The sequence below is a fragment of the Leptidea sinapis genome, chromosome 40, assembly GCF_905404315.1.
Source record: "Leptidea sinapis chromosome 40, ilLepSina1.1, whole genome shotgun sequence".
Classification (NCBI taxonomy): Eukaryota; Metazoa; Arthropoda; class Insecta; order Lepidoptera; family Pieridae; genus Leptidea; species Leptidea sinapis.
The window spans coordinates 8,239,498-8,257,316 of NC_066304.1; the positions used below are offsets into that span (position 1 = coordinate 8,239,498).

Below are 17,819 nucleotides of genomic sequence, written 5' to 3' on the forward strand. Positions count from 1 at the left end.
GCTAGAGTGGAGGTACGTTCATATTTTAGGAAGCAATTTTACTTTATTGTAATATACTGTAACTTATCTCTTTAATAAAGCTCAGCTTACTAAAATGAATACTTACGACGAAGGAAAACTTTACAAGAGTATAATATAAAAAAACAGATCGAAAGCATTTTTAATTGAGTGCACCCTCATGAACTTAAGGGTTTCTAGTGCTTATGCTGTAACGGAATTCCCACCAGTTTTATCGAACTGGTGAAACACGAACTATATTTACTTATAAACCTCTGCTTCGGAAAAGGTGTTTTTCCCAATGCCTTGAAAGAAGCTATTGTTAGTCCGGTGGACAAAAGTGGGGATTGAGATGATATTATTATTATAAACCAATATTAGTTCTAACACCATTTACAGAATCTTAGAGATCATTAATAAAAGACTTCTCCTTTATCATAATAAATACAATATTATATCAGATTATCAGTTCAGTTTTAGACAAAATAAATCTACTGAAGATGCAATAACAGCTTTGAGTACATTAATAGTTGAGCAACTAGATAAAGGGAATAAATGTCTCACCGTATTCCCTGATCTAAAAAAGGCTTTCGACACAGTCTCTGTCGCTATCCTTGAACATAAACTGGAACATATAGGTATAAGCAGTTTACCTCTTGCACTTTTTATGGACTACCTATCAAACAGAAAACAGCGTACTAAAGTGGGACAGTATACAAGTCAGTGATGTTAGATATTAGTTTCGGAGTTCCCCAAGGGAGTATTATGGGCCTTAGACTTTTCCTCATTTATATTAACGACGTACTTAACATAAAAATCGGAAATGCTGAATTATTTGCGTATGCTGATGACACTGCCATTGTGTTTGCGGGGAAAACCTGGGAATAAATTAATTTTGTGCCACTCATAATGAACTTACACTGGTTGATCTCTGGTTAAACCACAATTTACTCACCTTAAATACACAAAAAACTAAATATATATGACACACTATTAATAAATCTTCGCAACAACCTACAGACTTTAAAATATATATACATAAGTACTATTGCACCCTTGACGAATATTGCTCCTGCCCCACTACTGATTAAACTTTTTCCATACAGTCTTGGCATATATTTAGACCAACATCTATCTTGGCACCTTCATTTAGAGTCAATTAGTAATAGAATTAGCAATCTAACCTGGATATTTAAAAAACTAAGGCATGTTGCGTCCAAACCTTTGCTGAGTTTAATATATACTTCTCTGACACAGTCAATTTTAATTTACTGCATTCCTGTCTTGGGTGTTGCCACAAAAACTAAATTCCTAACTGTGGAAAGATCACAGAGAGCCCTTTTACAAGTGACATTTCTAAACCCAAGACTCTATCGTACTGAACAATTATATAAAGACTCTCAAAAGACACAAAACGTTAATCCCTGACCCTTCTTACCTTTTGACCAGTTTTGCAAAGCGACAGTTTAAGAAAAAATCAAAAAATGTTTATAGCCTTAAACATTATAAATGAAAATCTCGAGATCTATACGCTAAGCAAAGTGGAATGTAGATGAAGTATAACCACTTGGTTGAAATCTATGAATTATGTTAAAATGGAAGATCTATTTAACTTCACGGTTTTACGAAAAGTAACAATGATACACACACGCACACATGATCACACAACACGTTATACATGTATTATAGTTGTATAGACTTAATTTTTGATCCCTAGTTTTTAGTACTGTTAATATTAATTGATATGGAAGAGCGTGGCCTTCTGGCACAGGTATTTCTCACTTAATAGAAGGTCACATCCACTACTATGTTTGTACCATTTTTGTTGCTAAAATAAATATTTTTTAATTTTTCACATTTGTGATGGTCAGTGACAGTATAGTAAGTATCCAAATGTTCTGAGTTTTCTTGAGTGTTAATTCCGCCAATATTCGTCTTCAAACAATTCGACTTATGGAGTCGAGGATGCCACGTGTTTCGCCTCTACACGAAGCATCCTCAGGAGAGTTTGACTCGCCAAACTCTGGCATGAGACAGTTAGAGTAAGTATTAAAGTAAAAACTGCATTATCAGAATAATATTATAATAATAACTATGTAGGCGCCTTGATTATACCACTTAATAATATGTTCTCAATGTCATGTTTTTGATGTTGTAGTGATACAAAAGGAAATTTCGGAGATAGTTTTGGTAAAAAAAACTACAATATTTTAATGTCAAATCAAGTATTTAAATAATAAGTATATATACCTAGTCTTGCAATAAATAATGAAACAAAGAAAAATAAATTTATATTGTAAATAACATTTATTACTATACTTACAGTGTGTTAGTTTAATACATAAATATAAAACAGTTTAAAATATAAAAAGTTTATTCCAAGTGGTCTCCATTGGCTGCAATACAGTCCTTTAAAGGTTGAGGCCAGTTATCAATACAAGCATGCACTCTTTCCATGGGTATATTCTTCACTGCAGATCGCACGGAAACGATCGTTTCCAACCAAGACCGAGCTTTATGACCCGGCGCCGAGTCTTACTGGAAGGACCATTCTTGGTTATTAATCATGGTGTTGCTAAGGGGTTTCACAACCTTCTCAAGAATGGTATCTTGATAAACTTGTGCCGCTGTTTTGATACCTTTTTCACGAAAGCATGGCTTAGTCACTCCTTTATAGCGAATACTCCACCAAACCATCACTGAGGTCAGATAGTGCCCACGTTGCACTCTGTCGACTAATTGGGAAGCTTCCTTAGAGGTTTGAGCATAAATACGGATATTTTGATTGTTAAAATGTTGCTTAATTGTATTGTATTGTAAAAAAATCTCATCTTAAACTAAATTTTTCTGTGACCTCTCTTTGCTTACCGCTTTAGTAGTTGTTTTGATTTTACCACCCTACTCTTTTTTAAATTATCAGTTAAAAAATGACCAGTTCATCTCTTATGAGCTGCAAGTCCTAAGTCATCTTTTAAAATATGCGACATTCTTCTAAGTGCTACCTTCATCTCCGGAGATAAAATCTTTTGCTTTCGATCGACCACCTTTTTCGTACAAACACTACGTGGACGGCCAAATCTTTTTCTGTCACAAACAGAGAGTCTGTCTCATTGTACCTATTAATGTCCTTGTACACAAACATTTTACTTATACAAAGCGTATGGAGAGTTTTCAAAATTGAATTTGCTCCATACCTACTTTGTATATTGCAATCACACTATCAACCAAATCCATTTTAATATCGCAAAATATTGTGCAATGTATTGACGCCAAAATGGAAAAACCCAATGAACAATCATATAAAAATGACAGATTTTAAATTCAATTGTAATATTTTGTTTATTTTTAACTGTAACAGTACAGCCAGACTATGCATAGTTCCATTTTCTTTTGCCATATAATATGTTATTGGTTTTTATACAATTTATATTAGCTTCACCTGTATGTTTGTATGTTTGTAAACGACTTCTTTGGGCGCGAATTTGACCCACTTTAAACGGCTATATTTCGTTCAAACTGGAGGACCGATGACATTACATTAAATTGATAAAATTATTCAATTTGCAAAATATGATTTTTGTTAATTTATATAATTTTCATCTATAAGTCGATAAGGCAGGAATTGATGTTAAAGTACTTAAAAGGTTTAAAAATACGCTTTTATAGAAAATTTAACTAAAAATGAAAATAGTATAATATAAAGTATTAAAAATATATTTGAAATATATTTTTTTTACACTATTTTCAATTTAAATTTATTTTCTATTATACATATATTTCTATTAATGAATTTTATATAAAGCGTGTTTTTTAGTTTTTTTTAAACTATTATTTATTACACTGTGTTTTTATGCGATGGCCCAGTTAATCTATTTATTTAAAAATTCTACGATTTTTAATATTGATATGGTCACAGAGATGTTGTTAGATTAGCTACTTACGTTATAACTTAATACAGGACGATTCTTAAGTAGGGACTAAATAAATTGTCCGACTTGGATTACATGAATCTAACATCTGACTGATACAACAAAACAAATAAAAAATTGAATATGACAGCTGTTTGTTCGGAATTTTAACCTCAACCTGACGAAACTAAAGGTGTTGTAACCTTCTGGTTTTCGTTTGTGTGGATTTTGTTGCAAATGGCTGCTCTACGTGACAAATATTTAGAATGTATAAGTAACAGGTGCCGCTTACGCAATCAATTTAACATCAGTGAAAATTCCAACTAAGAGTGTGTAGGAAACTGAAATAAATTATAGCCTGCTGTGTTTTACATAAGTAATGTATAAGACAAAATATGTTACAAAATTTAAAACGCTAAGAATTTTATATCAACTATTTCGCTTATATATATTCGCTATATAATTCGCTAGTCGACAGTGCCATTCACATACTCTGTGATTACAGTGGTGTGTAACTTTCTATTTAATCTAATTTGAAAGGCCCACAGTGCATTGGCCGCAGTCCACGTTAAATTTGGCACATCTCAATCAAACAAGCATCCAACCATTTTGCTAATGATTAAAAAATATAACATCTTAATGACAGATAGCCAAAAAACATTTTTTTCAACGAAATATCTCTCATAATATCAGTATATTATCTTTAATTGCAGACTTAGTAGTATTAAACTAGTCCTGAAGACAAGTAATTTAAAATTATAGCTCTATTTTTCATGATTAATCCCTACAAAATGATATTATCAGCAATAATTTGTTATAATTTCTACCATTGACCTTTTTTACTTATTTAATTCATTGAAACAGACATTCCATTCCTTCATTTAAAAATTTGATGGTGTGCCATGTTATAAATTTCGTTTAATTTTTATACCTTATATTTTCTTTGATAGCATACTCTAACGCCAATGTCCCAATAAGTTTTGCAGTATGGAATGAGACTCTAAAGCCTGCGTGCAGTATGGAACGAGATATCAAATAATTCAAGTTGAAAAACGTCAATAAATTGAATAATTTACCCACGAATCAGACAATCGATGCAAGTTTTGAAACAATCATCAAGGAAAATCATCTTCGAGTAATTAGACAACATTTAATAAAATATCTTAATAGCAGTCTAGAGTATAGAAAACTCTAGAGGTTCAAGACCTTTCCAGATCTCGTTTTCAGGGGGACTGAAACGTCGGGTTAACTAAAGTAAAATGTAACTTTTACTCAAAGATATAATGTAAAAACGGTAACAATTACATGCATTTTAATCCTTTTAAAGTGTTTTATTTAAAAGATTGTTTAATGTTCATTGGAATATATTATGGTGAACTACCTTCAGATCACTCCATATTGTGACACTACATCTCTAGTTCTCTATACTCTAGACTGCTATTATGTACCTGTTGCTATATGATCACCGTGGCCCATATGCTCTTGTGAGACATCACAAGATAATATAAGTACAGTAGATTACAACCGAAAACAAATTGGAAGACAAATTGGTGAGAACAAACCGTGGGCGCGGTGGTGGCCTCTGACGATTTTTAAAACTATCTCATGCAATATGCTTTAAGAAAAATTAAAAACAGTTTAAGCCAAAATATATGAAATTATGTTGTGATGAAAGCACAGTGAATGTTGATTAAATAATATATTAAGTTGACTGGGACGATCAAAACATTTAGAGCGGCCGCGGCGCGCTCTCGGAGACGGCCGCCATTGTTCATCTCATGACGACGTTTTGACAAAGTGATTCTGTACGAATAAAGTTTTTAATCTGTTGTCAGTAAACAATGGTCGGCCGGGCGCTGTTCAGCTACTTGGGCTCGAGTGGGCCGCTTTGTGGACGTCTCTAGCTCCCCGACACTGTGGAGCCCACTCACTGTCTTATCTCACAAGTTTTGACGTTCAGTTAACTTGTGGTTGCTCTTCTTACCAACTGATTTTATGAATGAAAACATGCTATAATACAAAGTGGACGGCTACTAAAAGATAATATGCTTTATATTAAATAATTTATTTGATATTTTTGGATCTTTAAAACGTTCATATACTATTTTAAGCGTAGGTACATTCTTCTTCTTCGAGACACTCTTGGCAGAGCGGTAGTAGTCATCACGAAATGACATCTTTTGGGACAGATGTGATTCGCCCCACCAGCATTTGCCTCTTTTCCCTGCTGACCGACAGTCTGGACACTCGTTCTGCCCACAGCAGACTTAATTTGGTCGGTCCATCGCATGGGCGACCTTCCTCGCCCTCTGGCGCCCTTCACTTTGCCCTGCACGACAAGGCGCTCGATGGACTCTCTCGGAGATATGTAAGAACTTAAGTATGCGACTCTGTACTAACACCGAAAGGCGTTGTTTTATGCCAAGTTCTTGGAGAATGGAGACGTTGGTGTGAAACTCGGTCCACGAAACTCCTAGCATCCCAGCAACACCTCTCGCACCACATCTCCAGAGTATCAAATTTCTATTTCACGACTTGCCGCAAAGGCAAGCAAAGTCTCTGCAGCATAAAACAATATAGGAAACACATGTTTGGACGAGCCGAATTTTCGTAGCTTTTGTTATGTTTCTGTTCTTCCATATTTTCTTCAATTTGTATATCGCAGTTCTTGCTATCGCCATAAGGTTTTTTACTTCATCTACGCATTCTCCGTAGTTTGAGATCAAAGCACCAAGATATATATAAGATTGCACGACCTCGCAATCTGCGTAAGGTCGGGCGAGTTATTGTTGGTTCGATCTACAATCATCATCTTGGTTTTACTGTGATTAATCTTTAATCCAAACTCTAGACTCAGGCGCCCCATTTTTAGAAGCAGCTCTTCTTTTCAGCGTTGTGTAGCGCAAATTTGATATTTATTGATTGAGATTGAGATGATTTATTTATCCACCAATAATAACACCATCCGTCCAGTGTTCGAGAGTAATGCGAAATATGAGTTCTGTGTAAGCGGTTTAAAGAACTTTAATTTCTCATTAAGACTGTCGTCACTTACATGAGAACATAAAATCAGTGAGTGAGAGGCGAATTTGCTCATTGCTGCTTTCCGGTTTTTTAAGGCGGTGGTCCAAGTTACAAGATATAGTTTATTGTTATTATGATAAGATGTTTTTATTCATTGCTTTGTAAATGATATAGCAGCCTTTTTTTGAAGATGTTGAGCGAAGTCGCTTCTCTTACAGTTTTCGGAAGCTTATTGTATAGCTGTGCTCCTGCAAATGTTATATTATTTTTACCATAGTTGGTTCTAATACTAGGTAATTCAAGGTGTCTGGCGTGACGTAAACCACATTTGTTGGTATTGTGTTTTGTTGTGAATGTTGTATTTGAGTGAATGAGTCTATGAGTTATTTTATATATAAGTATGCATGTGTAGTAGTTGTAAAGTTGAGTAATGTTCAATAGTTTCGTTTCTTTGTAAATAGTTTCTGTAGGAGTTAAGTAGTCATAATTATGTAAAATTTTTATTATTCGGTTTTGTAGCGTTTGGATTGGTTTTATATTAGTCTTACCTGCATTACCCCATATTTCAATGAGGTAGAGTAAGTGTGGCTTAACTAGGGCATTATATATCAATAGTCGAGCTTGTTTTGGGATACACCGAACTATTTTGTGTAGAGAGCCTACTAGAGATGAAAGTTTGTTTTTTATATTTATTAGGTATGATTTCCATGTTAAGTGTTTATTGAGTGTCAATCCAAGGTATTTTTCTTCAAAAGTCTTTTGCAATACTTCTCCGTTGATGGTAAGTTTAGGAATGTTAGGTAGTTTTTTTATTTTTAGCACTAAATATCATATATGATGTTTTGGAGGCATTGATAGTTAAAAGGTTACATTGAAACCACTTTTGCAGTATATTTAAATCTTCTTGTGCATTTCCCATTAGTTCGAGCAGTTTAAGCATTGAACAGAAGCGGTGATATTATGCTTGGATATGATAGAAGTTCCTTGACAGAACATCATCCGTCCGCACCGATGCAGTTCCATCTTCATAAAGGCGTCTGAGAAGATTAACTAAGTGTTTAGGCCATTTAACAGAGTCAAATGACTTTGAGAAGTCATCGAAGCATATAGGATCCTCAGATTATCCTAATAGAAAATCACTCAAAATTGATTTTTTAATAAATTAATTGCTTAAATAGTACACAGTTGTGTGTTTAGCGTGTGGAATGTTTTGTTTTTCTCCTGCATATAACCTCCAAATGAATGAAAGAGGATCTAAAAAAAAGTTTTCTGTACATTTTTTTTATTCGTAAGACATGAATATTTTACAGCAGTCATCGTCAAAGTCATGTATTAATGGTATTTAACCATTAATACATGACTTTATAACGTAATGTGATGCACGTCTGAAACTGTCATTCCAACTCGTCCCTATTGTGGACCCGCGTGGTGTTGTGAAGAAATGACTTAATATCTGCACTTGCATCAAAATGTACAACATATGTCTTTATACGTCGATCGAAAGCACGAATCTCCGGTATTAATTTTATAAAAAATAGTAAACACCACACGAGCTGATGTTTGAAAGCCCGATATGCGGTGCAGGACTGTTGCAGCTGGGGTCAGTTAATCTTCATTATCTTTAAGGCAGCTTAAAATTTTAATATCTTCAAAGGTATTATTCACAGAACAAAGGGCGCATTTCAAATCATCATCATGATATGGCTTTGACAAGATTATAAACCCAAGTGGTTTATAGAGTGCTATTTTATTGTATTTTCCATGGTATAATAATATACTCCGCCTGGTATTCTCTTCCAACAGCTCGCCATTTCATCTCTATTGTCGTGTTGCTCACAGATAGCGTTGTTTCACTCGAAAATGTAATAATAGTTTGAAAACAGTCATCGCAACTGATCACGTATACTTAGAACAATCACGTGGCAGGGCTACCACAGGAACAGAACACCAGACGGAGTATATTATTATATCATGATATGAACCAAACCCACACGTCACTATTCTCGAAGATGAACCTACAAAATTACGATCATATCAATTATTAATTCCAATAATATGAGCTATTCGGCAGAACATAGTAAATATTGTGCCGTCGACCCAATTATTATTGCAATACCCGATAAGCTTTGACGTTCGAAATTAAAAATCGAATATTCAAAAGTAATTATCAAGCCTGCAACATATAATTTTGATTATTTAACTTTAATTAACGCCTGTATTTTTGTTGATATTGTGCTTTAACATTCGAACCGTATCGTTCCAAACAAATTACTTTCCATAAACGTAATATGCAATCCGACTATAACAACAACTCATTGGAATTAATCCAAAACGTAACGTGATAGCTGGAGATATTTCATGTCTTTTATTTATTCTGTCAAGCGTTATTGATGCATCGCGGACGTACCTACTGCTACGTAACGCGCTGTTCATGAGTTTTGTTAAATCATTAAACACCAAACGATATTGTTACATTTCTGTACATGTAGTATTATGAGCAAGGCTTCGATTTAGTATTGTGTGTTATAAATGTATTATTAATTCACTTATGAACTATGGGGTGTATGTCATGACATCGATTGTAATATTATGTTATAATGCCCTATTAATGTTAAAATAACCTAACTATTGACCCATTGATTCATATTAAAATATTCCTAGGCCTGTAAAAATGTAGTTCTTGTATTATGTCTTGATGTTAATAATGAATACCAAAGTCACCGACATAGCCCAAATGATTGCGAAACTCAAGTGGCAGTGGGAAAGGCGGACGGATGGCCGGTGGGGCAGAAAAGTCCTTAAATGGCGACCACGTACCGGAAGACGCAGTGTTGGTAGGCTCCCCACAAGATGGACCGGCGATCTGGTCAAGATCGCCGGAATACGTTGGACGAGGGCAGCACAGGACCGATCGTCGTGGAGATCTTTGGTGGGGGCCTTTATCCAGTAGTGGACATCTTCCGACTGATGATGATTTTAATAATATTAATAATTACATGCCGTTGTATCGTTGGCCTTGATCTCACATCTTTCTTTCTATCACAGATAACTTACAATCACAACCGTTGTTGTCAAGTATTGTGGTTGTTGCTATTACTATACAGGTACAATACCAGTAACAGTTTGAGTATTACTGTTAGACGAGAAGGCCTTTAAGAATGGCCATTGTATTAGTCACTCGTTTCGACAGCACCGTTTTATTGTATATAAGTGGCTATATATTTAATGAATGTAAAGTGCTATATTATTCTGTTGTACGCAGGTCGCGGGCGGTCGCGGGGGTATGCGGTGGCCGGCGCGAGGTGGCTAGCACGAGATGCAGCGTGCACGCCGCCATCTGACGCGGCTGTTGGTCCTGTGTCTGACGCACCTGTCACCTCCCGGTGAGTACTACATCACAGAAGACCTTATATTATCGTTATCATACTAAAACATTTATTAAGTTACAATTTATTGAAAAACTAACTATAAGGGTATGAAATTAAACAAAAGAGTTTCTGTAATTACAATTTTGTAATCACTTGTATCACTAGGAAGTATTACGTCCGTTCTGTATAGCAAGCAACAGAGTTAGCTTCTTTTATAGCGGTAGCGTGGGGTAGGGAAAATTAAAAAATTATAGTTCTCACTCTTACCGGATGTAGACAACCTATTTGCTCAAAGATTAATATTTGTATATTAAAATAAAATAAACCAACACAATTATCATTATTTATGCAGCGTGCTGCTACAATGGCGAATGAATACACTACCTTGAATTACTTAACCGTAATGGTTAATAAAAAATATATAATTATAATATAAAATAATAAGTTCGGAACAACATGTAAGTATTGTAGTAGCCGTACCCACTGACACCTACTGCGTGTCTGCTTGTTTGACCACGTAAGTGTGATAAAAAATTTGTTTCCAAAAATATAATATAATATTTTGAAATATAATAATTTGAAAATTTAAATTAATAACTTTAATTATTAAATTTATTTACGATTCATATTAAATAGCTCTACCCGTGTGTCCATTTTGTGGTCATTTTAACACCATGCTATGTCCATGCAAGACAGAAATATAAAACTAAATTAATGATTTAAATTTTAGAATATAGGGTTGGTGATGATGGTAAAATATAAGTTTTATTTATATATGTTATGTAAATATTTTTGATTGTTCATAAAAAAATCAATTCTTGCACTACATAATTAGTATTATAATTTAAGAAATCATTTTTGAGATGAGTCATGTAACAGAATAGGAATACAATGTCGGTTTCTCTTTCCAGTGGGATAGAAGTAAAACCAGTCAATAAAACGAAAAATTGACACTCGGCTATACAAAAGTCGGGAAAGTACACTCACTTGGCCGGGACGAACCCTTATTGGAATTGAAAAGCCCTCCGAGAAAGGTTCCTCCGAATGAATAACTAAAATCTATTGAATTTTTCGTAATCTTTGAAAGTTAGACTGAGTTCTGTTCGCTGGGAGCTCTTTCTGTATTTATGACTTACTTTCATAACATTTCTCGAGCGACGCGACTCTCTTCAAGCTTATTAAAACTTGGTCATATTCAAAGTTCATTTAAAGAAGAACACACTAATATAAGTAGTAGTAGTAAAATAACTCAAACGTTTGGACATACTTGTGTAAGTAAAAAAGAAAAAGAAATTATTAGTCATAAAAAACTCAAGAGAAAACAAAAAGACAAAACTTTTTATCATTTGTCGTATCACCACTCTTTGACAACACTTACCTTAAACCCTCGCTTAGTATCGGAATACTAGGTCTCGATATGTCGAGCGATTGCCAATTCCGTGGCAATTTGTCATCAATAGAGCACGGCAATACTTCAAGCCGGCCCACATTCTAGCGCTCTACAAAGCGCAGGTCCGGCCACACATGGAGTATTGCTGTCATCTCTGGTCTGGCGCACCCCAGTATCAGCTCGATCCATTTGACCGCTTGCAACGCGGATCAGAATTGTCAGGGATTCAGTGCTCTGTGAACAGCTGGATCATTTGGTGTTGCGTTGAGACGTCACTTCATTGTGTGTCTCCTACCGCATTTATCACGGCAAGTGTTTGAAGAGCTGTTTTACCTAATTCCTTCCGCCGAATTCTACCTTAGCATGATACGCCACAAATTAGGATATCGTCTCCACCACCTAGATGTGTGGCGGTGACAGTGCGGTTTACAAGGAGCTTTTCCAAAAATAAACGATAGCTTTTATAACAATAAACATAAAAATAACGATACCTTCAAAAAAATCTCTCGTACACCTTCCATAAGGGCCCGCAAAATTTCTGTGATTCCTCTGGAGTTCCAAGAGAATGTGGGCGGTGGTGGTCACTTAACACCAGATGACCCGTACGCTTGTTTCTCCTCCTTTTTCATAAAAAAATATCACGGAGAAAATTGTTCAAATCAGGAAAAAAATAAGAGTCCTTTGGAGCAAGGTCTACCGAATACTGAGGGTGACGAATGGTGTCTAGTTGCAGTTCCTGTAGAGTTAAAAATTTAAAAGGTTTCTCGTGCTGTATGAAGTATCGCTTTATCATAGAGCAATAATGGTGAAGATCGATTCATGAGTCGGGACTGTTTCACTGCTAGTTTTGCGATCATTGTTCGAAGTTCGGCACAGTAGACATCTGCCGTTATTGCTTGACCAGATCGGAGGAGCTCGGATAAAGCTATAGTGACTAACACTATGCTGAGACCACCAAACAGTTACCATTACTTTTTATTGGTAAGGGTTGTTTTAGAACACTGTTACAAGGATCAACCATTGCATTTTTCGCTTAAGATTATGGTAAAGAATCCTTTTCATCTTATCAACACACATGTATTGTTTCAATTCACGTTTCTTTCTGCAGATCAGTCAAATCATGAGGCATCCATTTTTTATTATTTTATTGATTTGACGCAAATGAGTCAATATTACCTTAGACCGTAACGTTAGAACTTGCCGCTAATTCCTGGGTAGTTTGGCTCGGATCGGGTTCCACTATCTTTAAATTCATTGTTACCTGTATCTTCCACGTGGTTCGTCCTTCATATTAAAGTTTCCACCATGAAGGCGTTAAAACCAAAATCGCAAGCTGTTTTCATTAGCAGTCCCCTCTCCAAACGCAACATTGATATTCCGAGCTGTTTTTGCCGCGTTAGTTCCGCTTCAGAACTCGTATTCAAAAATCACTCGAATTTTCGAAGTAACCATCTTTCTTTTCTAAGCTGAATAAAAAAAAACCAACTGAAAGTCGAGAGTCGAATGGTGCACATTTTTAAAAAATTTCTTCAAAAATTTCAAACCATGAAGTTTCTATGTCAATTCGAAGTAGCTGTTATAATAAAAGGGAAATTCCATACTTTAACCTCTATTATTATTATAACATATTTTTTATATAAAAAAATTAATTGTGATGAGAAATCAAAATGATTCTGAGCAATCTATTTCATTGCCAAGAAGCTTTATTATTAACAAAATCTTTAAAACTGTTATAGGCTTTATAACACAATTTACTTATTAACAATATATTGAAATAAATTAAGTAACAAATTTTGAACATCATTCGGCAGAGTATTGTAAAAACGTATACAGTTACACCTGTAAATGAATTACTTATTTTATGAACTTACTTTTCGGTACTTTTTCTTTGAAGTCGAGCTTACCCTTATTTCTTAAATGTAAATTGTGATGGTAGCTATTTCTTGGAATATTACAATCTTTGTTTTAATGTCAACAGTCCTTATTTTCTTACCCTCGAATTTATCTGTAGCTATACACGTGGGCTCATTTCACAGATAGCCCTCTTCTCCAGCACAGAGATGCAGTCAATATCTGCTTCTTGTGGTTAACAAGATATGCAGTTTTCATATCTGCAAGATGACGAATCTTTTTCACAACTTGAACAAGAATCTTTTTTCAAACTTGATTATGACGAGCCAACTCTATATTCTCATCTTTAATATTTACAAAGGTTTTTGCCTCTTGCATGTAATCAATGGACAGCTTTAAAAAAGCCACGGCTTACATATTCAACAAATACTTATCTCCGTTTAACTTTAAAGATCAAAGAAGTATCATTTGCAAATAGTACTATAATTGCATGATTATTTACTACAAGGTAAGATAGATTGTTACTATATACAAGAAACAGACATGGCCCCGATGTGCTTTGTGGCACCCCCTTTGTTACAAGTAAACCAGATTATATATTATTACCATTTCTAACAACACTTCCACTATCTTTGTGTACTAAGTCTAATATATAAATGGTAGCTGCCACTACTATGGTAATACACACTTGGTAATAGGCAAGGCATTGAGTACAGTTCGTTTAAAGTTGAATTAATTTAAAGAGAATTCAACAGACGGCACGCCTACTTTATGTTTATCGTGCTAACCGCGGCGTTCAGGATTTCATTAACTGAAGCCGTAGTACGCAACCTCCGACATTCATTTGCTTGTTGGTTCGTCTTTTCTGTTTTCTTGTTTACTTCTTCAAACTCTGTTTCGGCAACGCTTAAATAATGTCAAATGTTATATAACATTAATATGAAACGTTTAACCATCACACAATATTTCAACAATACAAGGTGCACTAACATTGTGACATAATATAATATGAAATATTGTTGGACAGCAATACCAAGTCTCATTACACGCGGTACCGTTGACAGAGCACAGCGGAATCAGTTACTACGTCACACCGCCGGGCGCCGGCTCACTCATCAACTGACTTGAATTTCGGTTAGACTCAAGGGTTTCCTCGAGCACTATAATATGTGACACGGGCTTAAAGATCTGAGACGAGCTTGCTTTTGAATCACTTAAGAATGCAAAACACGGTACAGCTCTGCTGGAAACGTGAATCCCTTAATATAATATACAGAGGTGACGTTACGGAGTTCATTTTGTGCCATATTCATGAAATGAAATGTTATTTGCAAGAAACATTGTACTTAAGATATTAAATTAATAATATTATTGATAATCCAATATGTTTCGTCAATTGACATGCAAAATATGTTATAAAATTATCTAAGTACCAACACACTACTGTTAACATTAAAATTTAGCTAGTTAGCTAAATTAAAACCAATTTTACTCGTTTGATTAGACTCAAAATTGGTATAATTGCATAAAGAAGGTAGATTATTTGGATTATTTCCAGAGTCTATAACCACAAGACCTTCTTATTTAAGCAAGATAAATCCATCGAGTTTTTTAAACCAAAAATCAATTTTCAATCGCAATCATCCGGGCTATGTTGGAGACTAGATATCCTACGGATCTTCTCATCTCTGATTCGATTACCCTCTGAGTGACCATGAGCTATCAACCAACGCATCGACTTGAGATAATATTGTTTGATGAAAATTTTATTAGAAATGAGTTTTGATGAAATTATAACTCTATTATAATATTTACACAAATTACTTTGGTAACAAGATATAAATTTTGGACCCGTTTGATTGTTTGTTAAGAAATTTCGAAATAAATTATTAGTCTTGATATTCAGTAGTCTTTGAAATTGTAAAAGTTTTATGTTGGAGAGAACGGAGTTTGGTAAATAGCCATCGGATTGGCTGCGGGGCGGGTCACGTCCCAATCTAAACAGATATTGTTGAGATGCTTACTACGAAGTTTACGTAGCATTTAATAAATGTACAGCATTGTGTTAGTATTGTTTACTTTAATTGATTTAGTATACCACTTTATATATATTAGACGACAACGAAGCAACTTCATATCAATCTGCGAACCAGTGGAATAAGTATTAAGATATAATTATCTTGTCCCTAGCCCGATTTGTTTAAAAAAAAACTAAAGATGTAAGGAATCATTTCACAGTAAATTGTTCTAAGCCTACTACTATTGCCTACCATGTTTGCTTATTTTAAAATTATGACAATTTACTTACTGTCACCGCATAATATTATAATCAAGTGCATGAACAATGGTTCTCACATTCCGTCATGCGAGGTGATTCGCCCAATATAATTGACTTAGGGCATTATCGACGAAGAACAAATCTTAAGTGGATATGTAAACCAATTCAATTTATTGTGAGTGTGGTTAGCCAAAATACCCCCGAAGTAATTTCTGAATAGCAGGAAAGAAAGGGGTAATGTAGCCGTAATTCCATTTGATGTAGCAAAGACGTAGGGGATAAACACGTTTTAATATCATATAAACAGGACAACCCTATATATTATGTCTCTACAAACTTCTTAGGAGCAACTTGCTTGTAACATATTAATTTAATTGGATCAAACATTCATAAGTCTAGTTTGTGTTTTGTATTAGTTTTGGTCTTTTGAATAACAAGTTGTTTAAGTAATTAGAGATATAAAAGTTTCTTGAGTATTCATTTGCTGTTTTGGCATGTTGGCTTATTAAATTAAAAAAAATTAAAAGATTCCTGGTGTGAGATGTTAGAGTTATTTTGTTTTACATTACAGATAGAACATTTTAGATTTTAAAATGAACAACATTGTACTGCTTCACTTCCAATTTTTTGTCGTTTGGCTTTAAAAATAAGGGTAAAATAGATACTATTGAAAGTTTAAGTAATTTTAGAATAGAGATATAGAATAATAGAGATCCAGCGTGGAACTATCGCACCAGGTTAGCTGGCGATATCAGTGCTGTGTTTGGAGAGGATACGGATAGTGAATACATCATTTGTTATTGGATTAACCACTTCCGTTGAGGAAAATTTGACTGAAGAATGAACAGTCTTTTAAGGTAAACTTTAATGAATTCAATGGTAGAAGGCGAATGAAATTAAACTACCAAGAAATTACATGCTTAGTTTTATGATAGCATAACCACATTATCGACATATTTGCATCAAATCGGTAGAAAATTAAGTTAAGAAATGGGTAGAAAAAATGGGATTTGTGACGAATTGTGACTGACGTGTGATGAAAAGTGGATTTTATAGGAAAATAACAAGCGAACCTCGCAATGGCTGATTACAGGTCAGAGTCAACAATAACTAATAATAATTGTAATAGTAATTGTTTGGTAGTCACTTCATGGTGTAGTTCAATACAGCTTCCTCAGATCCTGACGATGCATTAGCAAAGACAAAAGATGTATATAGCACCGACAAATATTGAAGGTGAAACATTGTCGAAAAAAATGTTATATCTTGTATAATATACGTGTGGAAGAGCAAGCCACTACATAAAATCAGTCTACGGCCAGAATTAAATTATTGTAGGTTTTGCTCCTCATCAAAAATTATGTAATCTGAGGGGTAGTTGTAACTGTATCTTTTCATGTCGATTTTCTTTTTATTCTTAAGAAACTTTTTAGTTCAAATGACATCGAAAGACACACCACTGACATAATAGCTGGTTTGATCACCTCGTCATCATAAAGTCAGCCTCGTCATAATGTTTTTCATTAACTGGGTCACTCATAATTCCTTAAGTTACAACATTACCTTCAATACGTTTGCAGACAGATGTGCTTAATATCTGGTATAAAATAAGCTTTAAGGCTCGCTTCGGTGATGTTATTATGTGTAAGTGTCGTTTATATTTTATATCTCGAATTCTCTTGCCGACCTCGCGCTTACTTACCTTTTGTGAATGACAAATTTTATTTTACTTTATCCAAAGTTTTGTGAAAAAATATTTTATAGACATTGAATAAAAATAATGAGACGTTGATGGCTGAATGAATGCCCAGAAAAACGCCTTTTGATAGAGCGTTCATGTGAAATGAATTTATGAAAAACGAATGGTTGAACTGAAGGAGAGGCTGAGTGAAACCTGAATTTAAGTCAGGGAAAGGTCGAGGTCAATTTAATGATATTGGCATTATAAACATGGAGTTTGTGTGTTTTGTAGGCTGGTGGTCACTTGATTACCGATTTGCATT

General features: G+C 34.5%; 1 protein-coding gene across 2 annotated transcripts in view; it reads left to right on the plus strand.

Moving 5' to 3' along the window:
* Positions 1-17,819, plus strand: part of LOC126976330 (zwei Ig domain protein zig-8-like) — a 446,719-nt gene that overhangs the window by 68,224 nt on the left and 360,676 nt on the right. For both annotated transcript variants that reach the window (XM_050824622.1, XM_050824623.1), the window contains exon 2: positions 10,192-10,312. In XM_050824622.1, coding sequence (XP_050680579.1) covers positions 10,246-10,312 — 67 coding nt within the window. In that variant the 5' untranslated portion in view covers positions 10,192-10,245. The remainder of the gene's footprint in view (positions 1-10,191; positions 10,313-17,819) is intronic.